This window comes from Anoplopoma fimbria, chromosome 11 (genome assembly GCF_027596085.1).
Source record: "Anoplopoma fimbria isolate UVic2021 breed Golden Eagle Sablefish chromosome 11, Afim_UVic_2022, whole genome shotgun sequence".
NCBI classification, from domain to species: domain Eukaryota; kingdom Metazoa; phylum Chordata; class Actinopteri; order Perciformes; family Anoplopomatidae; genus Anoplopoma; species Anoplopoma fimbria.
This window is the reverse complement of record NC_072459.1, coordinates 22,309,828-22,334,227: the sequence shown is the minus strand read 5'-3', so window position 1 is coordinate 22,334,227 and position 24,400 is coordinate 22,309,828. Positions and strand designations below refer to the sequence as shown.

The 24,400-nt window shown below is 41.9% G+C and overlaps 2 protein-coding genes and 1 non-coding gene across 3 annotated transcripts; all 3 read right to left on the bottom strand.

Annotated features, from left to right (window-relative positions):
* Positions 1-270: 270 nt before the first annotated feature.
* Positions 271-7,946, bottom strand: kri1 (KRI1 homolog). The gene is made up of 18 exons (XM_054607263.1): positions 7,754-7,946; positions 7,576-7,646; positions 7,358-7,460; positions 6,534-6,633; positions 5,970-6,024; positions 5,834-5,883; positions 5,644-5,752; positions 5,475-5,552; positions 5,251-5,366; positions 4,936-5,164; positions 4,596-4,766; positions 3,226-3,301; positions 2,909-3,018; positions 2,669-2,834; positions 2,446-2,576; positions 1,509-1,573; positions 1,318-1,413; positions 271-1,212 (listed from the first exon to the last, which is right to left on the bottom strand). Exons 1-18 carry the CDS (start codon positions 7,836-7,838, stop codon positions 729-731), a joined length of 2,295 nt encoding a protein of 764 aa, XP_054463238.1. The 5' UTR covers positions 7,839-7,946; the 3' UTR covers positions 271-728.
* LOC129099177 (Z30 small nucleolar RNA) lies at positions 1,715-1,815 on the bottom strand. The gene has a single exon (XR_008531627.1). It is a non-coding gene; the product is annotated as a Z30 small nucleolar RNA (small nucleolar RNA).
* Positions 7,947-12,204: 4,258 nt separating the features above from the next.
* On the bottom strand, positions 12,205-24,113 carry ldlra (low density lipoprotein receptor a). Its single transcript, XM_054606832.1, has 18 exons — positions 23,817-24,113; positions 20,086-20,211; positions 19,851-19,973; positions 19,316-19,696; positions 19,102-19,224; positions 18,878-19,000; positions 18,648-18,767; positions 18,249-18,374; positions 17,574-17,745; positions 17,263-17,490; positions 16,993-17,111; positions 16,760-16,899; positions 16,491-16,632; positions 15,405-15,542; positions 14,911-15,276; positions 14,633-14,713; positions 14,365-14,528; positions 12,205-14,240 (listed from the first exon to the last, which is right to left on the bottom strand). The coding sequence occupies exons 1-18, from the start codon at positions 23,875-23,877 to the stop codon at positions 14,184-14,186; spliced, it is 2,790 nt and encodes a 929-aa protein (XP_054462807.1). The 5' UTR covers positions 23,878-24,113; the 3' UTR covers positions 12,205-14,183.
* Positions 24,114-24,400: the final 287 nt, after the last annotated feature.

The window sequence follows — 24,400 nt, the reverse complement described above, 5'->3', positions numbered from 1 at the left end:
ATGACGCAGCTAGATTAAGATACAAATAGTTGAACAGAAAACCTATACTGTTGTAAATTACTTCCAGGAAGCGCTCAAATCTTAAAATGTTCTGTGTAATCCAACCACACAGGTACAACTTCCAAAGTGTTGCGTTTATTAAGTCATTCATTTTTGCAAAGAAGTTTAATGAAACAGTGAGAAGGCTCATTAGCAGATCTAACAACTGCTATCTAGTCAACGTATTTTATTTATGTACTGTTCGCACCTGGTTCAATACATGTAGAACAGTTTATTCACACATTTGCTCTAAACAGCTGTGGAAGGACAATCGATAAGCCAGTGTTTTTGTTCATGTAGGTTTTATTTCGAAATACTTGATGGAAGAAAATAGACATCTTAATAAGCAGTAAGCATATTTTTACTCTAGCTATAGAAACATGTCAAATTTCAACAGTATCTTTATTACAGTTTGAAATCGAAACACAACATGAATGTAGCAAGAGAAATAGGTTGATTGTATCAATCCCATAATCTATTTTATACTAAACTAAAGTATAAATAACTATAGGTAAAAATAAAAAATTTGGAGCGACAATCTAAACATTTTGAATTTTTGTATTAATCAAAAAGGTAAATATTCGGTCGTTATACAAATAAAACGTGAGCAAAATTTTCATGTTTTTTCATTCCAAGACCATAAAAAGTCTACGGATTGTACTGTCGACAGATATCTCAGAGATAGTGGCTCACTGCTTTTTTTTCTGCTTCTCCTCCTTCTCACGTGCTTTTCGTCTCTGTCTGCCGAGCTGTCTGAAGAACAGTCTCTTGGGGTTCAGCCCATAGGCCTTCAGTCTCTGTTTACTGAACTCCCGGCCGCCTATCCTCACACCCTGGGTTCCTGATGCCGGGCGTCCACCGGACTGCTTCTTGGACCATTTTGGCCTCTCAGTCCTGATTTTCACCTCATTAGCTTTATCTGCTGCCTCGACAGCGGGAACTGCTGTCTGGGCCTCCTCTTCTAGTTTCATCTTTTTCTTGGGTATCAGAAACTCCTCCTCCTCTTCTGACTCGTCCCCTGCCTCTCCTAGAGCTTGGGTCTCTCCAGTAGAGTCCATGATGGAGGTGGCGTCACCGTCCTCTGCTGCTCCGTTTTGCTTCTCTGCGTCCTTCAGATGATCTCGTCGCTTCTTCCCCACCTTGGTCTTTGCGTCTGCCAGATCCTTATCTTCCCTGTAGATTAAATTCAGATAAAAAAAATGTTATACATCGGTCCATTAATGGTGGATTTATCATGAGGGGAGCAGCCGATTGGCATGTACATTGTGTTTTACTCACTCAGAATACATAGAGCTCAGGATCTCCTTCTTCCTCTTTTCATTCTGGGCCTTGATTATATAGTTCTTCAAATCACTTGTCTCTTCCTTGTCGGACCTGAGAGGACAAAAGAAAAACGGTCAGAGTGTCGGAAAATGACCCGAGACAACAGATCAGAACGACCACTTTAACATGAAGGACAGAGCCAGTACCTGAACATGCAGGTCTTCTTCAGAGAGGCCCACTGGTTCAGCTCCTTATCGTTGGCGGTTAAAATCTGAGGGAAGAACCAGAACACTTAATTAGTTCAAAACAACTCATGTCTTTCTTAAACCCAGCTGGTCATTTTTGTAAAACAAGCAGAGACTTCTTAGAGTTTCTGTCTGTGTTACAGGTTTCCCAGTAGCCGCTGTGTGGCCTGCTCAGAGAGAAGATTAAGTCGAGATCATTCCCTGGTCAGAGTTCTCCCCGAAGGGAGACGCAATACCAGATCAGTCACCTTAAGGCTCATCACTGCAGCGTTACCAACCAACATCCAGTCAGCTTACCTTACATCCATTGTTCTCGTTTGGTTTTAATCACATAACGATTGACCGTTCTCTAGAGCCCGCCCCCAAAAAAGCAATTGCCCAATCATGGCCTAGCAGCAGTAACTAGACGCAGAAGGACCATAGAGCTTTGGATACATGTTGATGCGTTATGTTTTGAGGCTGTAAGGAGAGAGATAGTATATTTTTTTCTAAGCGATCCTGGAGGCGATCAGAGTTTAAGCGAACGTCCTGCTCGTTAGTGGATCTGGGGAAGTTTACACTCCAGCAAACGTTACACAAAATCAACATTAAAACTAAAAAACACCATTTAGGAATTCAAGTGTACAAGCAGCCAAAACAGATTTATGTTAGAATGAAATGAGTGTCATCAACTAAGCTAAGGTTTCTTAATTTAATTAACAACAATTGAGAGAATGAAACTGCAAAATGTACAGTTGCCAATTAGAAATCAGAAGCTGCCTTTGTCCACATCTGTCTTAAAATGATTTGATGTGCCGTGTGAAAGCAGAAAACTTGACGGGCATTGCTACAGTAACTAAGGGAGGCGGGACTTAGCAAACGGTCAATTATTCGGAGTTGGAAGTGCCGGCGCTCTCACCTCGTCGGTGCTCAGGCCGAAGTCGTTGGCCAGGACCTGCCTGTAGCGGAACCTGCATGGGATGTCGTCTATGATGTCCTCATAGTCTAGCTTATAGTACTCGTCCAAGTACTGCTCGAAACTTTTCTCCTCTGAAACACAAACAGCCTGCAGTTACATACCTGTATGTTGTGAAGAATCAGGATAGTTACATTTTTTTAGCCGGAAATTTAAAGACACCTACGTGGGTCAAACACAGGCTTGTTTTTGGTAACGACTTCTGCGAAGTGAGACTTTTTTCTCTTTTTGCCCATTTGTGGTAAATCCTCTTTCTTCAGCTTCTTTCTCTCCTTTTGTTTCTTCTTCTTCTTGGAGGCAGTCTGCTGGTTGGGGTCGTAGTCCGCATCCATCTGTTTTAACAGGATGACTTTTAGTGAAACAGTTTTTCAACCCAAAAAAATAATAAAAAAATGAGTCTACTCACAATGAAGTTCTCATCTTCGCAGTGGGGCCCGGAGGCATCATACTGGTCTTCATCTTCACCACAGTGCTCCTCTCGATCCTCTCCTGTCCATGTGTCCCAGTTCCAGTGTTCTGATGCACACACACACACACACACACACACGCACACACACAATGAACTTAACATTTTGTTGCCGCATAACGAGTCAAATCCTATGAATCTTATCTGCAGGACTCCTTCAGTTCAAGAAGAAACTTTGAATCTTGAGGTTATTTGGAGGCACTAATGCAGGTTTCAACACTGTTGCATCAGCCAACATGAATAAAACATAGGCCTACCCTCAAGTTCATCATCCTCATCAAACTGAGGCTTTTCCTCCTCTTCTCCTCCGTAGTATTCATCTCCAAAGAATTTCTGCAAAAGAAATAAAAAAATTAAAACACATTTAAATGTGACTAGAAAAAAGGACAAATTGGGTTTGCTTTTCTTGGTAAAAGACAGTTGTGGTTGTCATCTTTGGCTTAGAACGTCTAAATTTAGAGGTAGCTACACACTGACTTACCTGACAAGAATTCCAATAAGCCAAACACAGCACAGCTGTTTGAGTTGGGGTTGAGTTTGGGTCGTCTTGTGAAAACAGAATTGTGTTGAATCAGCTAACTAAAACTATGAGAACGTTGCTCTGGTGAAGGGTGCATCCACAAGACTCTTTGCCAACTAAGTGAAGAGACAAACCCGAGACCTTCTTATTGTGAGGGAACCAGCACACACACCTTCCTGAGAGGGCTAATTAGTTACTAATTAGTTCAACACAATGCACCTGTGTGAGCTGGAAAATGGCAGCCCTCACTCAGACATTAATTGCCTAAAGACTTTAGCTCTTTTAGATTACATTTTTCCACTGAGAGTAGCTGCAGCATGATGGTACTGAATAGTGTTTGTTTAACTCAATTTAATGGAGAATCTGTAAGTTTTATAAAGTGAAAAATGAAGTTTCACTTCAGTTTGACAGTGCTCACTCTATCATTTGAGCATCTGCTAAGCCCCACCCCCATTAGTCACTGTTGCTATGCCTGTCAAGCTGTCTGTTCTCACACAGCAGTCAACACTGATAATGGGGACACACTCAGTTCAAAACGGTTTTATAGGCTGTATGTAGCCAGCCAATTAGGCTGATGTTAGCTTCATGAGTTAGTTGAAAATGCTTTTGTTTTAAAAGAACAATTCGGAGTTCTCTGGTGGCTATGTACATGTTATGGTGCTAACGCTACACGTCCCATACAAATAGTCAGCCCCCAGGTTGGTGGACTGTAATAATCCAACAAAGAGAGGTTTGCAGTTTACGTAACAGCAGACAAAAAACTATTTAATCCATAACTTATTCTTTTGCTCTTTGTTTCAGTTTTGAAAAGGCTAAAACAAAAAGATACCAACCTCAAAACTCTTTAAATAGAGCCGAACACACACCGCTTCATTATGCATGGTAATCCAAAAATTGACAGTCACGATTGCTGAGCTATGATTGGACAATCACTGTTAGGGGTTTAGCTATTGGTCAATTGGGCGAGCACAGAAAATTCAATAGAAATTGAGGCTGTCCTGCAAAAACACTGTGTGTGTGTGTGTGTGTGTGTGTGTGTGTGTGTGTGTGTGTGTGTGTGTGTGTGTGTGTGTGTGTGTGTGTGTGTGTGTGTGTTTATACACTGACCTGCATGAGCTGGTCGTGTTGCTGCGGATCAAATTCTCCCTCCAGGTCAGTCTGACTGAAGGCGAGCTGCTCGTTGCCCGTCAGCTCCTGGAGCCTCTTCAGCTTCTCCATGATCTCATTTCGCTTCAAGTTCTTCAGCTGCTTCAGCTGCTCCCGCTTCTGCTCTTTCTCCTGAAATAGTTGTTGGAGAAAGGAAGCAGAGGAAAAGCAGGCAGAGAGGTTGGTTTGTATTAGCTAATTAATTAAGGCGTTTAATACTTAAAAGCAGAGAGAGGAAAAAAGGTTTATACTGGAGGGATCAAGGGCTTGGTTAGATTTTGTTTTTTTACGCGATTCTCACCTTATCCTTCCTTTCTTTCACTTCGTCCCTTTTGAGTTTCCTGCGGTCGTCTTTGGAGCGCACAGACGTGGCGATGCTGCGGGGGTAGGTCTTGATCTTCTGAGCGTCCGGCTCTTCGAAGCGGAAGTTGTAGCTTCTCTCAAAGTCCTCCTGACGCTCTAAGAAATCCTCCCCTTCCTCCTCCGAATCCTCAACGTCATCCTGGAGCACCTCTTCGTACGTGGGGATCCTTAATTCATCAGGAGTGTTTGAATATTAGGTTTTCTTCACATCACTAGAGGAACAAAGGTCACATACACGCAAGCGGCAACGTACCGTTCATCATCGTGGCCGTCGTCCTCGTCCAGGTAGCCCTTGTTGAGGAAATAGTCTCTCAGGAAACGCTCCTTCTCGTCCAACTCTGGGTCGTTCCAGTAGTCCCTTAAGTATTTCTGTGCAAACACAAACCAGTCTCATTACTAAGAAAGCCTCGGTTCTTAGCCAAAATGATCTGTTTTACTTTCTCTGCGCTATATACCACACAAAAACACACCACTCACCATGTCCTTCACCTCCTCAGGACCCTCGAGGTCCCCCTGACCTTTCAGCCACTCCACGTGGTCCGCCTCCTCTTTATCCTACAGACGGATACAGGAGCAGAAAAAGTTTTATCCTGACCTATGATGCTTTCGTCTCCATTTTTCACAACGGGCAGTAACAGATTCTGACCTTCTCCTCCTGTGTTTTGATCCTCCTGGTGAGAAACTCTGACGGTCCAGCTCCCTCGCTGGCCTCGTCGGCATCTTCGTCATCGCTGTCCTGGATGAACTTACGGAAGCTGAGGAGAGGTTTTAATTTCTGTTAATAGTCTGTTATAGAGTCAAACAGCCAGACAGCTTTCAGATTGTTTGAGTCGTACCTGGCTTTCAGCTCCCGCTGCTCCTGAATGTAGCTCGGAGAGGCGGCTCTCTGTGAAAGACAACAATGATGATTAATAAAACATGTGTCACCGATAGGTATCTCCACGAACTTAATTATCTGGTGACAGGGTTTACCTCCATTCTCTTGGCGGCCTCCTCGTCGTCACTGTCGTCATCATCCTCATATTTGCTGATCAGAGATTATTATATCATTAGAATAAAAGATAAAAAATGTGGGAAAAAAAGCAATAACCGTCTTTATGTGTATATGTAAATATTTCACGTGAAAAATAATCTATGTGGCGCATGCAAAACAATACTGATATCTCATCATATATACCAATAAGCCATTTGCAATATGTTGAAAGTAAACACTGACAAGACAGCCGAGTGGATTAAACAAAAAAAAAAATCTTAATACAAAAAAGACATTCTAGACATCAGAATACAATTTTATTCAAATCGTGCACATATTGTTCCATACTGGACAGGCCATGATTAATATACTACGAGGTAAATTATCGGTTGTGACAAACCCAAAGCATCACAGTTTCAAAACTACATTTCCCTGTAGCTGTATGGTTGCTAGGGCACAAAGTCAGTCAAAAAGAAATCCTTGCTTGACAAAAGGACCTTTACAATAAGATAATTGTGTCTGCAGTGAAACAGTAAATGATGACACATCAGTATCACACTCACCCCTCCTTCTCCAGTATGACTTTGCGTTCATAGTCCTTGAGATACATGGGCTTTACTGCTTTCTTTGAGGTGGAAGGCTTCTCATCACTGGTGGATGTCACTGAAAGATGAAGATGCCTTGTTTACATATAAAAAGGTAGAGATTTCCTATCTCCAGGCCTTGGTCAAGCCCTACACCCCCGCCCGACCACTTCGCTCTGCTGCCTCGGGGCGATTGGTTGCCCCGTCGCTCAGAGGTCCCTGCGGCCGATCCACCCGGTCACAGCTTTTTTCTGTCCTGGCCCCTCAGTGGTGGAATGAACTCCCCACTGACGTCAGGACAGCAGAGTCGCTGCCCATCTTTAAACTCACCTCTTCAAGAAGTACTACCCTGAGCCTTCCTCGTAGCACTTATTGTATTCATATTAGTTGTTGCACTCACTGTATTCGTATCAGTTCGCTGCACTTATTGAGCACTTATTATATTCGTTTACTGCACTTATCCTATTCGTAGTAGTTTGTAGCACTTATTATATTCGTATTAGTCTGTTGAAAGGAGATTATTGTTTTGACTAGTAGTAATACCTATGTTGCCTCTGCACTATACAAGGTAGTTCTTTGCTCTGGTTTATGCTCCTTAAGATGCTTGTTTAAGAAAGGAGATGCACTGGATGATGACTTCTGGTGACTAGTAGTTCTCTTGAATACCATATGTTGAATGAACACTTCCATGTAAGTCGCTTTGGATAAAAGCGTCTGCTAAATGACTGTAATGTAATGTAATGTAATGTAATGTAATTTCCGAGAGACCGTGAAGGCAACACCAATGCTATCAGTACATTTACCTTCCGAGTAGAACTTCGCATCCGTCTGATAGATCTTGGGGTCTTTCTTCTTCAGCAGTGACAGTGTTCTGTAAAAGTCCCTCTCAGCTTCAGGGTCCAGCTCCTGTGAGGATAATTAAAAGACAACAACAACAACAACAAACATGTTTAACATAAAGGCACGTTGCTTTGACACCGTTCTCTATCACTGGGAAGAGAAGAAGCAGAAGGATGCTGACCACTTCACTGTCTTCGGAGCTGGACTCAGACGAGTCACTCTCATCTTCTCGGTCTCCGTATCGGTCCTTCACTGCAGAACACACATACATTAGCTAGAAAACAACTTAAAGCTAGCTAACGCCACACTTCCCCCATGCTAATTGTTAGCTTCGATTAGCCATCGTTAGCCACACTTACGTCTCTGTAGCTCTTCTTTCTGCCGATATTTGTCATATTTCTGCGCGAATCCGGAGTTGATTTTCAACTCCGACCTGCCTGACATGGTTTTAATGAAGGAGATAGCTTTATGCTAGAATCAAAACTACACGCTAGCAAAGGGAAGTCATTGCAGCTGCTGGACGCACATGTGGAAAGCTGAACCACGTGGTTTCCGGTGTACAGCTCACTTTGTCCTCTAGGGGGCGCTCTAACACTGACATCCAGGACCAAAGTTTGGTCGTGTTGTTTACCATAAGTTTTTTAAGATCTAAAAAAAAACACCTAATGTTCTTATTTCATGTGGAAATAATTACATTTATATCATTCACAACATGTTGGCTACTTTCTTTTCTTCATTTTATATTTGATTGAAATTAACTATTGCTCTTAGAAACAGTAAAAAAAAAATCTAATCTTTTCTTATTATATGAAAATGCCTATTTGTATATATTATTTAGTCTTTGGTTTCATTAATATTTCTTATTGTATTTATTATAATATTGTTTATTTAAAAATGTCTATTGAATGACCTCCAAACGAAAGAATAGTATCTATTGTTATCACAGAAATAGGCATGAAGTGATCTCCAAAAACATAAAGTTTTCACTGACATACACACTAAAAATTACAAATACTCACAAACTGGACATTTTACTAAAGTCAATAAAGTTACTTTTCGTTCAATTAGCAGCCAACATGCCATACTGTGTTTGCTTGTCTTATATACCACATAGGTAAATAGTATTACTGATAAGTAAAGTGAGTCAGCTTGTGTAACCACTGAGTGGACAGGACACTGTTTTTTTCACCAGTTTACTGGAGAGGATGTTTACTCAATGTGGGAGAAAAGAGGGCGGCGAGGCTGTGGACCACATCATGTCCCGTCAGAGTAGTCTGGGATGAACAAGATCCAGAATAAACCTGACTTGACTCAGATATGTGGCTGGTGACAACATCAGTGTCGACCAAAGACATCGAGAACGCCCCCTGAAGCAGAATGCAACTCATACATAATCATGTCGGCAGATAAACACAAAGTTTTGACCTGATTCGGGCACTAAATATTGATCATCCACTGTCAGCTCTGGTGTGTGGCATATGATGAAACAGTAAGGTACAAAACATGATTGTGTGTCTAAAGACACAGTAGTCCATCACATATTTATTGTAACATTTCTTTAAACACATGTCAAACACAGAAACACTTTATTGTAACTCCGCCACAAAGCCAGCTTATCTTTACAATTTAATTTAACATCTATATATCTATCAGGGGTGGAGTTCATTAAAGCTGTTGATGCAGGAACCTAACTATAAAATCTAGGCTTTATAAAGAAGGAGTAAGTCATTATACCGAAATAATGGAAAATGTATGCAGATGGAGCTGTTGTGTACACACATGCACAAACAGATAAGCTAGCAGCTGTTAAGCTGTATGCTTTTACATGGTGGCTTAGTGTGAATATTGGCGAGACAAAATGTCAGATTTTTTTTCATCAAGCACAGAAAGAGTGATGTAGATAGAAAAGTTTAATATCTTTGCCTAATCATGAATCCAAACATGAATTTTTTGGATTAAATGAAATATTTTCAAAATAATGGCAAAACCATTGTATGCGACATGGCTCATTTGAGACAAATAGGGACTATTGAAGACAAATAATAATTTAGATAGAATACAATAACTCATTCAATTCCATCATTTTGGCAGGATTCTGCCATTTTTTTTTTGCATGTCCTTCCCCATTTCACTCTTTCAATTTCCTATAAAATAAATGCATAAATTACATCCCACCATTATGAAATTTGATAAAAGTAGAGGATTTAACGAGGGGAATTGATTAACTTCTCATAAGAGTAGGTGGATTCAAAGAGTAAAATCTAAGAACTCCTCCATGAACAGCTTTCATCAAATATTATTATTGGCACAGATGTTGTCTGGTGAGTAGTGTGGGCCTCCCAAACGGGGGTGGCCTCCCAACAACCAAACGCAGTCTGAGCAAAGGTCAGTGTCAGTCCGTTGATTGGTTTTGTTTATCAGGTGAACAGTAACGTCGTATCCTCACACTTTGAGGGATCACATGTCTTCAACATCAGGTGAAAGTTATTGGAACCTGCTTTACTTGGTTGTTCAAAATGGAATATAATCTATACAAGCATATATATAGCATATCATGTTTATTCTACACCAAAATTAAAATAAGTAGTCACATGTTTAAAAGTAAATATACTGCAATCAGAAAGAACTGTATTCTGGAAACTGGAAGTTAAGTCTTTCTTTCTGAGATGAATAACACGGCATGAGAAGAAAACACTCCATGACTTCAGCAGTAGTTTATTCCATTAATCTGTGAAAGTAACTGGAAAGATCCGACCATTGCACGACCTTTGTGTTTAAATCAATGATTAATGATGTCAAGGGATTCAGATGAAACAGATATGTTCCAAAGTCAAGAACAAATTGTACCGCATGAGTCTCGGTAACTGCTTCGACAAAGAGTGTTGAATCACTGCAGAGTCATAAAAAAGGCTCACGCTGATTGATGGTGTCATGGACAAAGCTGTTTTAATAATCAGTATTTTCCCCAGAGAGTTTTCTGAGAGTCGGTATGAACTGCTTGTTTTCTTATCTGCATGTTTAGCCACATGTGTGTGTGACTGCATGTTTTACCTGACTTTTGCTATCAGCTTAACGCTTACACTCTTCCTCAGCCTTGAACTATGCACGTGGCATGCCTGTTGGTGGGTTTGACCACAGATCTACAGAGTCACAAATCAGTTTGTTGTCCCTCTCTTCTCAGATAGCTGTTGTTGTGGCTTACTCTTAAAGCTACTAGAGAACATGGATTTCAGTGAGAAATAAAACATTGCTTTTTTAAACTACGGCCGCAGGATGGTATTTAAACACATTACAATCTGTTCATGGAAATGTCAACTAAGCTATACTACTCTGTTGGCTTATAAAAAAAACACATCTTTGTAAAATACTTTCCAGATAGGTTGAAATATTTTAACATTTGTTTGTGCCAATATATATAAAAAATAGAGACTTTCTAACACTCACAGTGTTGTTACTTGTCCTTTCTGTGGTCTCAGATGTTGGAAGATTTCTAGGAAACTGTAATTTTGGCTTTTACAGTGAAGGCATGACTTTCTAGGAAGGAGGTCTCCTCTTTCCATGGAAGAATTACGAAACACATCCAGCCCCCCTTAAAAAAGAGTGGGAGAGAGTAAAAAAACCCCACAGACCCTCACTTCACGTTTTCTGCCATGTTTACATACCAAAGCTGTTGGAAGGAACATGCTGCCGTATTATTCAAAACCTCTTATCTGCCACATACATTAAGCAGGATTTCAGTCACACATGATAAAGAAACCAGAGAGGGAAAGTATGGCTTTGCACCATCTAGTAATAAAGGGAAAAAACTGAAAATAATATCCAAATAGTTCTGGGAAATAATTTCTGAATATTGAGGAATAAATCACAACCATGCTTCCTTCAGTTTTCACTTTAGATGAGATCTGCTAAATTGAAATGAATAGTAAAAAATAAGTGCAAATAAAGACCAATTTTTTTTTACACTTTAAACTTTTAAAATGTTAAAGGCAGTCATTCCCAACAAGGGGTATTTGAATCCCAGAAGGTACCGCTCCAGGTGCCAGGGTATGTGAAAAGCTCAGCTAATTCAACCAACACAACAATTTTTTTTTCAATTGATTAAAAATATATATCCATATATGTGTTTAGGAGAGAATACACAGTCAAATAGGACTAGAATTCAGTGTGATGCTGCTCTTTAGTAAATTCACCATAAGTAGAAAAGCAAAGTTTTCTAAAAGTCATGGATGAATGGTTGAAATAGTTAGCTAAAAGTAGTTGATAACTAGTCACAATATTTGCTTAAAGTAGTTGATAAACAGTCACAATAGTTAATTTAAAGTAATTGATAAACAGTCACAATAGTTAGCTGAAAGTTATTGATAAACAGTCACAATAGTTAGCTGATAAACAAAACAATAGTTAGCTGAAGTTATTAATAAACAGTCAAGTTAAAGTCAAAATAGTTAGCCAAAAAGGAATTGATAAACAGTCGAAATAGTTAGCATAAAGTAATTTAAATAAAGTTTAAATAGTTAGCTAAAAGTAAATAATAAATTGTTGAAACATCCAGCTTGTGCCCATCAAGGTAGCCTAAAATGCTTGACCAGAGTAATCTAAATGTGGACATATTTTATTGGTAACTTTATGGGAGAAGAGGTTACTAACAACTAACATTGTTAGTTTCAACACATTGTTCTTGTGTTGAAACTAAATGTTCAACACAAGAGCATTTAGTTTAGTAACTAGCTTATTCAACTGTTAACAAGTTGTGCATTAAAGTAAATTCAGGAATGAGTACTCAAAAACTGAACCCAGACAGTAGTGTTTCTATAATAAATAGAAGCATTTATTTATGTACAGAGAATGTTTAAAGTTTACAACAGAGTCTAAAACGCTGACATTATTACCCCCAAAAAAACAGTTAAGAACAAATATTTACATTTATGAACATTATATTTACACACTTTATCTGCACTGTTAGTCGGTGACTGTAAAATGACATTATATACAGCTTCACTTATGAAAGATATCTACCTGAAAGCCTCACAACAGTCATTAATCCACAACACAATAACGTCTTTTCCGGTTGTAACCTCACCTAAATGTAACATTCACACACTTCCCTTGATTAATGCACTGTAAACAGTTGATGCTTTTATACATATCCACTGAGTTCAATAGCACCAACATGTACATGTGAACATAATATTTCATTTAAAAGGCACACATTTGTCAGCGATAAAATAAACGGGCTCATAAAGCTGGTGAGAACTGTGTTTTTAAAACCATGATAGAGCACATGGCTTTGTTTTGTCAGGAATGCTGGAGGCAAGTTCACGTTGTGGTCCTGAGGGAGGATGTTAATGTACATGTGCCACCCCACAGAACATTAGACATGGCCCCACTGTTCACACGTGGTTGCATCAAAGCCTTTCAGCGTTCGTGGAATGCACTGGCCCCCCTAGGGGTTGGAAATTTAAAGATGGCTCTCCAGTGCTCAGACAGACGATCACAAATCAAGAGAATGGAGCTGAAAAAGTGTTCGGAGGAACTCTGAAACAAAAGACAGCTGCTGAGGAACGTTGTGTTGTGACCATATGTTGGTATGTGAGATATGAAGGCTATCACAGAGCACAGTAAAAATCAAGGCACTGACACAGTGTGCATTCTTTGTGGTTAACAAAGAAGCATTGTCTTTAGGTCACTTTGGGTGATGTTGTCGCTCCACTACTGAGGCAAAGACTGGTGTTAAACTCAAAATTATTGAGATTTATCAATGTCACACTGGTTAAACTGGCACACAGATGTCCCATTAGTACAAGCCTACGTTCACCTACTGTAGGCTCAACTTTGAAAGCGCTTCAGTGTTGGGGTTTTGTCTTGGGATAAAAGTCAGGTTCTGATTTTCTTGTTTCCAAGGTACAAAGAGAAATTTGAGAAAATATTTTTGCCTTCTTGGCAGATAGTTCGATGAGAAGATTGAGTCCACTCTCATGTATGTGCGTTAAGTATGCATATGCAGCTGGAGCCATAGGGTGTAGACCTTAGCTTATCTTAGCTTAGCATAAAGACTGGAAACAGTGGAAACAGCTTCCAGCACCTCTAAAGCGCTCTAAATACGGTACACATTTGTTTTCATTTGTTGTTCCGTACAGAAAAAGTAGAGTATAAAAAACAAGTCTTAATGTTAAGTTTAATCGCCTCCTAGCTCAAGTTTCATAATTGAAGGAGTTGTAAAACTTTTTGGAAAATACTCTTATTTGCTTTCTTGTCGAGAGTTGGATAAGAAGATTGATCCAACTCTCCTTTCTTTGAGCTAAGTTAAGCTAACCGTCTGTTTGTGGCACCTTAATATTTATACATACAGACATGAGAGTGGCCCAAAAGAAAATAAGCTTTAAAAATGTTCCATGGAAAAAAAATCATGTGAGAATTCTACCTTACACATATTAGAGGGAATTCCCAATTATAAGTTGTATTTAATGAGCTCAATTAAACTGATGCAGGAAAAAACAAGACAGCTGTATCATCAGAGAACGGGTAAAAAATTAGATTCAGGAATCCATCATCTGCTGATTTGGTATGATTTGGTCAGGATTGTCAACTTAAGGAGAAAAAATGTGCGACCTGAAAATAATGTTTCACCCTGTTTTTGTCCACTGTAGAGCGCTTGCTGTCTGTGAGGATATAGTGGTTCTGATACTGGCTTTGACTTCCATATGTTTGTGCTGTGTGAGGTAAAAAAAATACAATAAGGACATCCAAGGTAGCTTATCGTTGAGGCTCTTCTTTCCACTTCGACATTTTTCAGTTTTCCATGAAGGCTGGATTGTCTGCTTCTTCATCCAAGCTCACAACTTGTCTCTGATAGGACAGCAAATAAGAAGGATGTCAGACCCAAAATAATGTTGTAGCCTGTGTGTGCCGATTACAACAAAATGTACTAAATTCAAACAGGCTGAACTGTAGACTGTGAGACTACACTCACTTTTGGGTAGGAGTAACCATCGGGGCTGTGGCTCCTCCAAATGTGCACTTGGTCCTCGGTGGTTTTCTGATACACTGGGTTGTCAAAGTGAATGGTGTTGGTGTTTTTCAGCCTGTAGTTCCTCCACAGCAGCACACCACCAACAGCCACCAGGCAAACGATCGCTACATGAGGCAGATAAAGGGAGAGAGGTGAGACATGATGCTTGACGCTGTTTGTATTTGCTGTGAAGGAGCCGCCTTTGCAGCAGCTGCCAAAAGCAACTCACCCAGAGGTAATGCAATATACAAAGCCATCGGGGCGGGGGAGGCGGCGTTGGGTATAGCTGCAGCAAACCCATGACTGAAATCTGAGGGAGAGGTAAACACCATAAGAGGAGTTAATGATACACAGAGCTGACCTGCAATATACACATTGTATTTCAGAGGACAATGCACTCAAACATAACAAACTCTGTAAAATGGTCAACAGGAGTGTAAACCGTCTACACAATTTAACCTGAATTATCTGAAATATGTAAAAAAAAAAAAACATTATAGTACTTGCCTGGAGAGGTGACTGGAGCCCCTGTGGTGGTCTTGGGTATTTTAGGGTTCGCCGGCTGGGTTGGCGGGGTCCTTGGTTCAGGTGTGGTGGTCCTCACAGTAGGCTTGGTGCTGCGTGGTACTGGCCTGGCCGCGGTGCTGGTGATTATGATGGGCGCTGTGGTGGTGCGGACCTGGTGCTTTGGTGTGGTGCGGACCTGGGGCTTAGGTGTGGTGTGGACCTGGGGCTTAGGTGTGGTGTGGACCTGGGGCTTAGGTGTGGTGTGGACCTGGGGCTTAGATGTGGTGCTGGATGGCTGTGGTGGCTGAGGAGGGGGGTCGGTCTCTGGCACTTGAGGCTGCACAGGAGCTGTAGGTGTTGGCACAGCTGGTGAACAAAAACAGAGGAGGAGGAATGAGAGTCAGAAATAGGAGCGCTTGAACTAATTAAAATGTTTAATTTAAATTAGAAATTAGCATTTTGTCATTTTCTTCTCAATATATGTCATTACATACCAGGTACACATGTCCTCATATCCCTGGCCAACATCATGTTATCTGGACAGACACAGGTGTATTTGGGGGGATGTCTGCCCACTTGAGGAGCTGCCAGGCACAAGAATTCACAGCTGGATACCTGGCACCAGTCCCTCCCTGCAACGGAAAAGTTTAATTTAAGCCCTTTACATGTTTTAAAGCCATTATCAGACGTTTTCAAACTAAATCAATAGTTAGACATTTTGGAAAATACGCTTATTCACTCTGCTTAGATTAGACTCAGATGAGGAGTTTGATATCACTATCATGTCTGCACGCTAAATGTAAGCTAATACATTTAGCTAATCAGCCAGTGGACAGTTAACTAAGTTAAGCACAAAGACTGGAAAAGGGGTCAACACCTAGCCTGGGTCTGTTCAATGGTAATACTCGCCTACCAGTATCTATAAATCTCAATACTTTGCTTGATACAGAGGAAAACTAGCTGTTTTGAGTTGTTGTGCTAACCTAAACTCAGCGACTGCTCGCTCTAGCTAGCTAGCTACCTATTTCCATGCACACATGAGAGTGGTATCGATCTTTTTCTCATCAAACTAGCAGCAAGAATAAGCCTATATCACAAAACTGCCACTACAACCCAAAGCAGTGTAATTAAATAGGATTAGAGCACAGGTTCCCAACCAAAGCACTTCAAATATAGCCTATATAATTTATTATAATATATTATAATGATAATAATGTAATAATTATTCAACAATGTTGTTTCCTAGTATACAGCAAATGCTCTGAGGCCTGGAGGTCAGGAACTTGTGGGTTATGGGCCTAAGCATGCAATACTTGGGTGTGTTCTGGTGTTTCTGACTTTCCATTAAGTGATACTTAACAAAATAAATTATAAAGCAATCTAATTAATAATTCCAGTGAATGAATAATAAATATTACTGCAGGTGTTAGACACTGATGTTGTGCAGCTGTGGTCAGGGAGGAACCCCCTTGACGCATTGGCAGCAAATGACAATGTTCAGCAAAAATTAATTAAAAGTTAAATAATGATCTGATATTTGAACACATTTCTGAACAGTGGGTGGCAGTGGTGTCTCTTACCAGTGGGTTGTTTGAGGTTATGGTAGAGAATAATGTCTTCCGGAGATGATAGGTGCTCTGCCACTGGTGTGATGTCATCACCCGTCAGCCTGTTTGCACTGAAGATGGCACTGTTACTGACGTCTGTCCAGAACACTCTCTCCTATAAAGAAATAAAAGAAGAACAAAGCTTGAGCATTTAAGAGGCTATGGGGATGTAGTAGCAGTGGTGAGTAATAATTGGCTCCAGGATTAAGTGTAACTGATTTTATGGGTGGTTAAAAGTCTACCTCAAACACAGTGAGGCTCAGCGGGTGAGCCAGCTTGTGTTCATCAATGATGATGGTGCGTCGACCACCGCCCTGTGTGTCGATACTAGAGAGGGTGTGCAGCTTAGAGTCCACCCAGTAGAGCCGCTGGTTCAACAGGTCTGGGGGAGGAAGAAGGCAAAGGGGGTTCAACAGGTCAGACTACTGGCATCCATGTGAATATATAAAAAAAACAACTTGCAACCAATGTTTACCAATTGTAATTCCATTAGGCCACACAATGTTGTCAGTGACCAGAGCGGTGCGGTCTCCTCCATTAAGACCCGCCTTCTCAATCTTAGCAGGATTCCCCCAGTCAGTCCAGTAAATAAAGCTGGGAGGACATAGATATGTTGCAAATGAAACGTTCTAAGTCGAAATACAGCAATAAATACATACATTTTGTCTGTACACAAGATGGAAAAAAAGACAGTCTCGGAAGGATTTACGCATTACTACACTCTTATTAGTGCTATTAGACTTACTTGCTGTGGGGGTCAACCACAATAGCGCGAGGTTTAGATAGGTTCTGGTGGAAGAGAGTCTTGCGGCGCCCACCCTCAGAAGTTACCACGGAGACGGTGCCGCGAATGCTGTCAGTCCAGTACAGGTTACCGTGGATCCAGTCAAAAGCGATGCCTTCAGGAGCATCAATGTCACTGCCGATCACCACGCTGTGATGAGCGGGGTCTTCGGCCGAGTCCACCGGAGCTCTGGTTGACAGTGGAGAGCAGGCGTCAAGCCGGAGTAGAGGGAACAGAAAGGCTACTTTCATTCTGGTGTCATTCTCGCTCACCTGTAGATCTTCTTCTGGGAGATGTCCGACCAGTAGATCTCCTTGGCGACCATGTTCATGTCGAGAGCCACAACGTTCTTTAGACGGGGTATTACTCTGGTGTACTCACTTTTGTCCAAAGTCATCTTTCTGACTTCATGGCGGTTGGTGAAGAAAAGGTAAGCTATTGTACCTACAAAATCAGAGTGGACAGGTGATTTTTTTTAGCAGTGATTTTATGGGATTTTTTTTTTTTTTAGGAAATCATCTTTATCCTTTGTTTTGACTTTTTGACTTATTTGGTAAAAATCTGAAAATTAAAGATCTATTTATTTTAATGTTGTAAATGGACAGATGTCTTCAACTTCTGACAGCTGATGGCTTACACTAGCAGGGGAAACTGTTTTGTATCACTGTTTTGCAGGCTATACAGATCTGAGATGTACTCCATTTAGTAAAGCAGCATGGAAGCTGAGAGTTTGTCTCCTAGCAACGCTGGCTCGCCAATGTCAACCAAAATGATGCACAATAGCTACAGTTTAATACATTTAAGTCTGCTACAGTGGAGACTAATTTACACTAGGGTTCAATTGATAATCTTCATGAACGTAAGGCTATTCACCATCTTACAACATCTAACTAGTAAATATTCATGCAACAAACACTGGTGAAAGAACCCTGAGAGCTGATATTTACCGATGGCCTTGCAGGCTTTGGTTGCTGGGTCGACTTGGTAACCGTCCTCGCACTGGCATTTGTAACTGCCGATCTGGTTGATGCAGATCTGGCTGCAGGTGTCTGGGTTGGCACACTCGTCAATATCTGGACTCAAGGAGGAAATAATTATTAAAATAATTATGAAAAACAACACACACATGAGAGTGTAACAAAACAGGATGCTGAGTCATTGTGTTCCTAAGAATTACGGGATCTCTCTCGATTTGGCAGCACAGACGGTGACATTGAAAAGGTTGCGTCAGAGTAACCGGATTGCAACATTCTTTGTCAATCTAACCCAAGTGTCTCAAATGAGAGAGTGAACATACAGTAAATCATTCTAAGTGACTATTCCCCATTTGTCTGGCAAGGCGTTACCTTCACAGCGCTTATTCTCAACCAGGTGATACCCAGCGGGACACAGGCACTCGAAGCCGATCTTCAGGTCATTGCAAATATGAGAGCAGCCGCCGTTGTTGTACTGGCACTCGTTGGAGCCTGCAGGGGAGAAGAAGAATACATCGTTCTTTTCTGATGCTGCAGACACCCTCATTAAATACATAAAAGTAGCAATTAACCAGTTATGGATGAGAGGCCTTTGTACTCACCACAATCCCTAAGAGGCTCATCTGACCAATCCCTGCAATCACGCTTCATGTCACACACCTTCTCCATGCTTATGCATTCCCCACTGCGGCACTTGAACCTGCTTGGTCCATCACAATGGGTCGCTGTGGAATAAAAGATTCCGTTATACAAACAACACAGACAAGATGTTTTGCGTTTCACTGCTGGGAGCTGGGATCAGAAGGGTGATGAAGGAGATTGGTACCATTGACGCAGCCCATTTCGTCACTCATGTCCCTGCAGTCGTACTGATGGTTGCACTGGTGGCTGCCGTGGATGCAGGTGCCATCGCCGCATTCAAACTCATCGGGACGGCAGGTGGAACGTGCTGGGGAGTAAAAAAGTTGGCATTTGAGCACAAGAGGCAATGACTCGAGAAAACCGCCAGTCAAGAGGAGGAGAAGAATCCGCACTCTTACCACAGTCTGCTTCGTCCGATCGATCGACGCAGTCGGCTCCCCCATCGCACTTCCAGCTGCTGTGGATGCACTCCCCATTAGAGCAGCGGAACTCCAGGGATGAGCACTGGTGTGCAGGAGCAGAGTCGGGCGCCGTCGTGCCGCAGTTCTGGGGCCACTCATCTGAGCCGTCGGAGCAGTCAGCATCGCCGTCGCAGGCCCACAGGCGGGGTAGGCAGATGGAGTTGTTGCACTGGAAGGACTTACCACTGCAGGTGATGGGCGGGCAGGAGGCCTCGTCGCTGCGGTCGTCGCAGTCCGCCTCGTCGTCGCACACAAAGGAAGTCGACACACACTGGCCATTCCCGCAGCGGAACTCTCCGCTTGTGCACCTCTTCGGCGCTGAAAAAGAGGACATGACAGGGTGCGGGAAATCACTTTAGAGCAGGTTAGGAATGAAGGGGAAGGAAATGATGGAGGGAAGCTGTGGATTGTAGAGCGCAATAGAAGAAGGTAAATCACATATGATTAAGGAAGCAGAAAGAACTCGGCTTACCACAGCTCTCTTCATCAGCTCCGTTCTCACAGTCAGCTTTTCCATCACAGCGCCAGGTGCTCGGTATGCACTGGTTCAGGCGGTCCCCGCAGCTGAACTCTGTCGGCCTACACGTTTTGGCCACTGGAAGTGACAAACACAGAAAATGTTAACTGAGGACTATGCATTCGTCACACTGAGGGATGGACAGGTACGCAAAGCAATCACAGTTCTATGCTCCCGTCGTGATACTCACTGCAGGTACCAGGAAGTTCATCAGTGCCGTCTCCGCAATCGTCCGTGCCATCGCACACCCATCTGACCGTGATGCATTTCCCGTTCCCACACTGGAACTGCTTGGATCCACATGTTGCCCATGCGTCTACAACAGACAGATATAAACACACAGCTTAGCTAAAAGGGGCCATTGTTTTAGTTATCATCTATCAGGGGCCAATACAGGAAGACCTAAACACAGACATGGCTGCAAATTAAATCACACTTCTTCAGAACGTAATCAAACAAGACTATGAATCTACAGCCATGCTCGCACAATGAAAATGTGAACATGCTGATGATTAGCAGGTATAATGTTTACCATTTTGGTTAAGCATGTTAGCATGCTAACATTCGCTATTTAGCACTAAACTATACACTGTTTATAAGACTGAACACAAAGTAAATCTGAGGCTGATGGGATTGTCACTGTCAGTTTTGCAGGTATTTGGGTCATTGTCTAGTTGGCGACGCTCGATTTGCGAAATTCTCACGAGATGGTCGAGGTTAGCATAGGTTGTCTGGGAGTGAGTCTCGCCGTAGTTTTTGTAAGTCTCCGCAATTCTAGGTATAACATCTGGACACGATCAGGTATTTGGTCATAAATCAAAGTATCACACATTTTACCTTGACATTACGAAACCCCAAAATTCTGACATTTTATCCTAATTTAGTATGAATTTCTGGACTAAATTCAATGGCAATGTTTTCAAAATTGTCCCAAAAATGTCCATCAAAAGCATAAATGTGAGCCTCATGCTGCCGCTGGCGGAAAGGTCAGAGGATCACCACCAAAGTCAGTAAGCTTCATCATAACCCTAACTTAATAACCCTAAGTTATTCAGCGTTCCTATTTCTGTGGTCAGCACACACAGTCTTATTTCTTTTTAAGAGCAGATACAACATCGCCTCCTGTCACGCATCACAGGTAATCTAAAAAAAGTTAATGAGTGGTGATGTAACTTGGGGGACATTGACAGTGGCATCCCCTGGTTGGGTTTCATCACAGCATACGGGAGAGTCCATGTATTCAGCGTCATCAAAGGTGGTGATAAGTGTGCTGCCAGAGGACAAAGACGCTAGGAGTTATATAGTCTGGCATGACACACACATGACCAAACCCACACGTGCCTGTTGGTACTTGTTTAACTAAGGCTGATGAATGTTTAAACCGCGAGTCAAACAGGGACACTCTCTGTACAGAAGCCTGCATTTATCAGCCTTTATCAGGAGCTGCTGATACGGGGAGTCCATAATACAAAATAAAAATCTAATTTCCCAGCGTGCTGGTTCGAAAACACCTCCGTTGGAGTGAGTTTGAACGCTGAAGACACAGAGTCGCCCTCCCAACCCCCCATCTTTTATGGACCAGATGAAGCCACTGAACCAGAAGGAGCAATTAGACTGTACATCAGAGAGACAGCACTTCATGAAAAGGTACTAGGGCCCATTCCTCCCCTGTGGCCCCCAGGGGGGGCTCCCAACTCCCGGATGGCCACCTGTTTCTGAAATGGGGCAGAGGGAGTTGTTTACCACCAGCAGAACACATAAGTAGCAGCTGGGCATTTAGCAACCATCATACAGTGGGTGGAGGATTTTCTTTTTTTAAAATTCAAATTAAGTATTCATGTGTAAGTACTTACGCTTTCATAAGTTAATGCCTCGTAAGAATGGATGGAGTAAAAGATAAATCATAAATCATCCATCGCCATGAATGGCTGATGGAATAGTAAATCATAAGAGCTTCCCGGTGAAGTCAAACACCTGGTGCAATCAGTCATAGTTGACACTTCATTTAAACAAGGAGAGGCTTTACTTCTTCTTCTGTGAACATACTATAGCGGCTGTGTAGTAAATCTACTACTGGCTGTTAAGCCAATCATATCTTTATGGCTCTATGTGAAAGGGCGTGCCATAAAGATAGTCTTCGGCTTCATGTTGACAAACCTGGTCTTATCACTGGGATATCCTTGTGGGTAAAACAATAGAAAACTCTCTAATGATTCAACTCTAAGCTCTTTTTCCCTGAATGGTGGAGCTTGTTACTTTATAGATCGTCTCCCATATGCTGAAACCGATGACATGTCACCCAAATCCAAGTTCACGCTGGTTATTTACTCAATGAGCACAGTGGAGGTCCGTCCTTGAGAGACAACCTCGACCAAATGGCAGAGCTATTGATTGAGTACAAATCCATGCTGGGGGAAACGACAAATACGCCCAGTGTGTTTGCGTGTTTTATTGATTGGCCATGAGGTGATGGGCAGAAAGAGCTACAGGAAAGTGCTCATACTAAATATTTCTTGAATTTTTTCCTCAAATAAAGTCCCTCTGTCCAAAAATGTGTGGGAGGCCAAACATTTCCCGACATGGGGGACAGGACAGGTTTCAGCGCTGCACACAGATGACTGGTGTGTTGATGCGGATTGGGTGACAACCTACCAGTTCCAACATGTCTCACCGTTTTCCAAGAAACGACACACATTGGAAACAGGTCTGACATCAATGTGTGCAACCAAAAGTTGAGGAATGCTGGCTGGAGACAATGTTTGCATTGGAGGATGGAGTTGGAGGGCTTCCCATTCATTTCAACGATATAGGTCGTTTCAGGTTAAACCCGATGGGAGAGAGAGAGCTTCCTGCAAATGAGGCTGGATATTGCATCATGTGGGAAGAATAATGCTGTTAAGAAAAGAAAAGAAAACTATTCCCATGAGGCATTTTTCGACTTCCAAGAAGCAGCTTTTCAGAAACCCCCACTTGACATCTCCACACACAGACATTATTCACACTGCTCGAACCTCATTGGCTGCAGAACCTGCTGTGAGGTTGAGCGCCACTGAATAAAAAGCACACACAAAAAAACATGCAGCTCCATTCAAAAACCAGCAAGGATGACAGGAGAAAAAAAATGAAATATGCAACTGATTGCTATTTTAAAAAAGCATTATGACTTCTGGTGACTAGTAGTTCTCTTGAATACCTATGTTGAATACACTTCCTGTAAGTCGCTTTGGATAAAAGCGTCTGCTAAATGACTGTAATGTAATGTAATGTAATGTAATGCTCCTGAAGGCTTGACTTATGAATGTTAGTTTGCACTCACTGATTTGTATCAGTTGCTGCACTTATTGAATTTGTATTTGGTTAATGTATAGTTTGTAACTTATTATACTGTATTAGTCTGTTGCAATTATTGGATAATTTGCCTCTGCACTATACTTTTGCTCTGGTTTATGCTTTAGATGCTTGTTTAAGAAAGGAGATGCACTTATGACTTCTGGTGAAAGTTCTCTTGAATACCTATGTTGAATACACTGATTGCTAAGTTTTGGAAAAAGCATGACTGTAATGTAATGTAAATGGATATGGAATATTAAATTATGCGAAAATACGGGGCCGACAATGGGTGAGACATTCGGATAGATTTGACCTAGATTCTGGGAACAATTCCACCCTCCCTCCCCCATCACCTTGCAGCCGGTGCTGTCATAGGAGTGGGGCAATTTAAACCCATAGGGATTAAATACCAGCTCAGAATAATAATTATAATGTTATTTTATTATCTAATTATAATGTTGTATTATAAAAACCTCTTTCAAAAAACATAAAGCTGAAGAATAGTTTTACATGTGTTTCAGATGGATGCCAAGTAAAAAATAAAAAAATACAGTTTTAAATAAGTTAAAAACGGAGGAGAGGTGGACTTACTTGTCTGAACAACGGAGCAGAGGAGAAACATCAACATTGGTGAGTGACAAGGCTGTCCCATGTTCAGCCGCACTGGGAGACGCGTCTACACTGGCGCTCTTTAATGGTTCTGACTGGGAGTTACTGGAACACTGTCACTGATTTGGCTGCTTTTATTGCACCGGTGGAGTAAAGGCTTTCGTCGTTGCCTGTCTTCAGAGATGCTCCCGCTGGAAGGATCAGTGGAGGGATGCTTGGAGCACTGTACTGTTTGACAACAACATCAGACCCATTTCAATGTGGTCCAGCGGTGGGTGGGGCCGAGTGTGGGGCCCTGCGAGGAGGAGGACCCGGAGTGGTGTGATTTCTGAGGCAAACAGACCCAACAATTGGGGGGGTGGAGCATCTGTGGAGATGGATTTACTATGTTTAACCCTTTCTGGGAGGCATTGGGGTGGAGAGACGCACCCCGAAGGCGAACCAATACATTCAGGGGCGTAGCCAGGGGTTTATGAGACCCGGATGAGTGTTTCTCAGGGGTCAATCAAGGTCAAGATCAAGGGGGGGAGGGTGTAATCTAGGATTTTGAGAATAAAGTTGAAATA

What these genes read in the sequence shown, in the direction of transcription:
- kri1 (XM_054607263.1), bottom strand. Translation starts at nt 7,838, where the DNA reads ATGTCAGGCAGGTCGGAGTTGAAAATCAACTCCGGATTCGCGCAGAAA. An exon ending in GCTCCGAAGACAGTGAAGTG is followed by an intron (nt 7,461 to 7,575) that starts GTCAGCATCCTT and finishes TTATCCTCACAG; the next exon opens with GAGCTGGACCCTGAAGCTGA. An exon ending in GTCATACTGGAGAAGGAGGG is followed by an intron (nt 6,025 to 6,533) that starts GTGAGTGTGATA and finishes ATCTCTGATCAG; the next exon opens with CAAATATGAGGATGATGACG.
- ldlra (XM_054606832.1), bottom strand. Translation starts at nt 23,877, where the DNA reads ATGGGACAGCCTTGTCACTCACCAATGTTGATGTTTCTCCTCTGCTCC. An exon ending in CTGCTCCGTTGTTCAGACAA is followed by an intron (nt 20,212 to 23,816) that starts GTAAGTCCACCT and finishes TGTCTGTTGTAG; the next exon opens with ACGCATGGGCAACATGTGGA. An exon ending in TGAGCCTCTTAGGGATTGTG is followed by an intron (nt 18,768 to 18,877) that starts GTGAGTACAAAG and finishes TCTCCCCTGCAG; the next exon opens with GCTCCAACGAGTGCCAGTAC.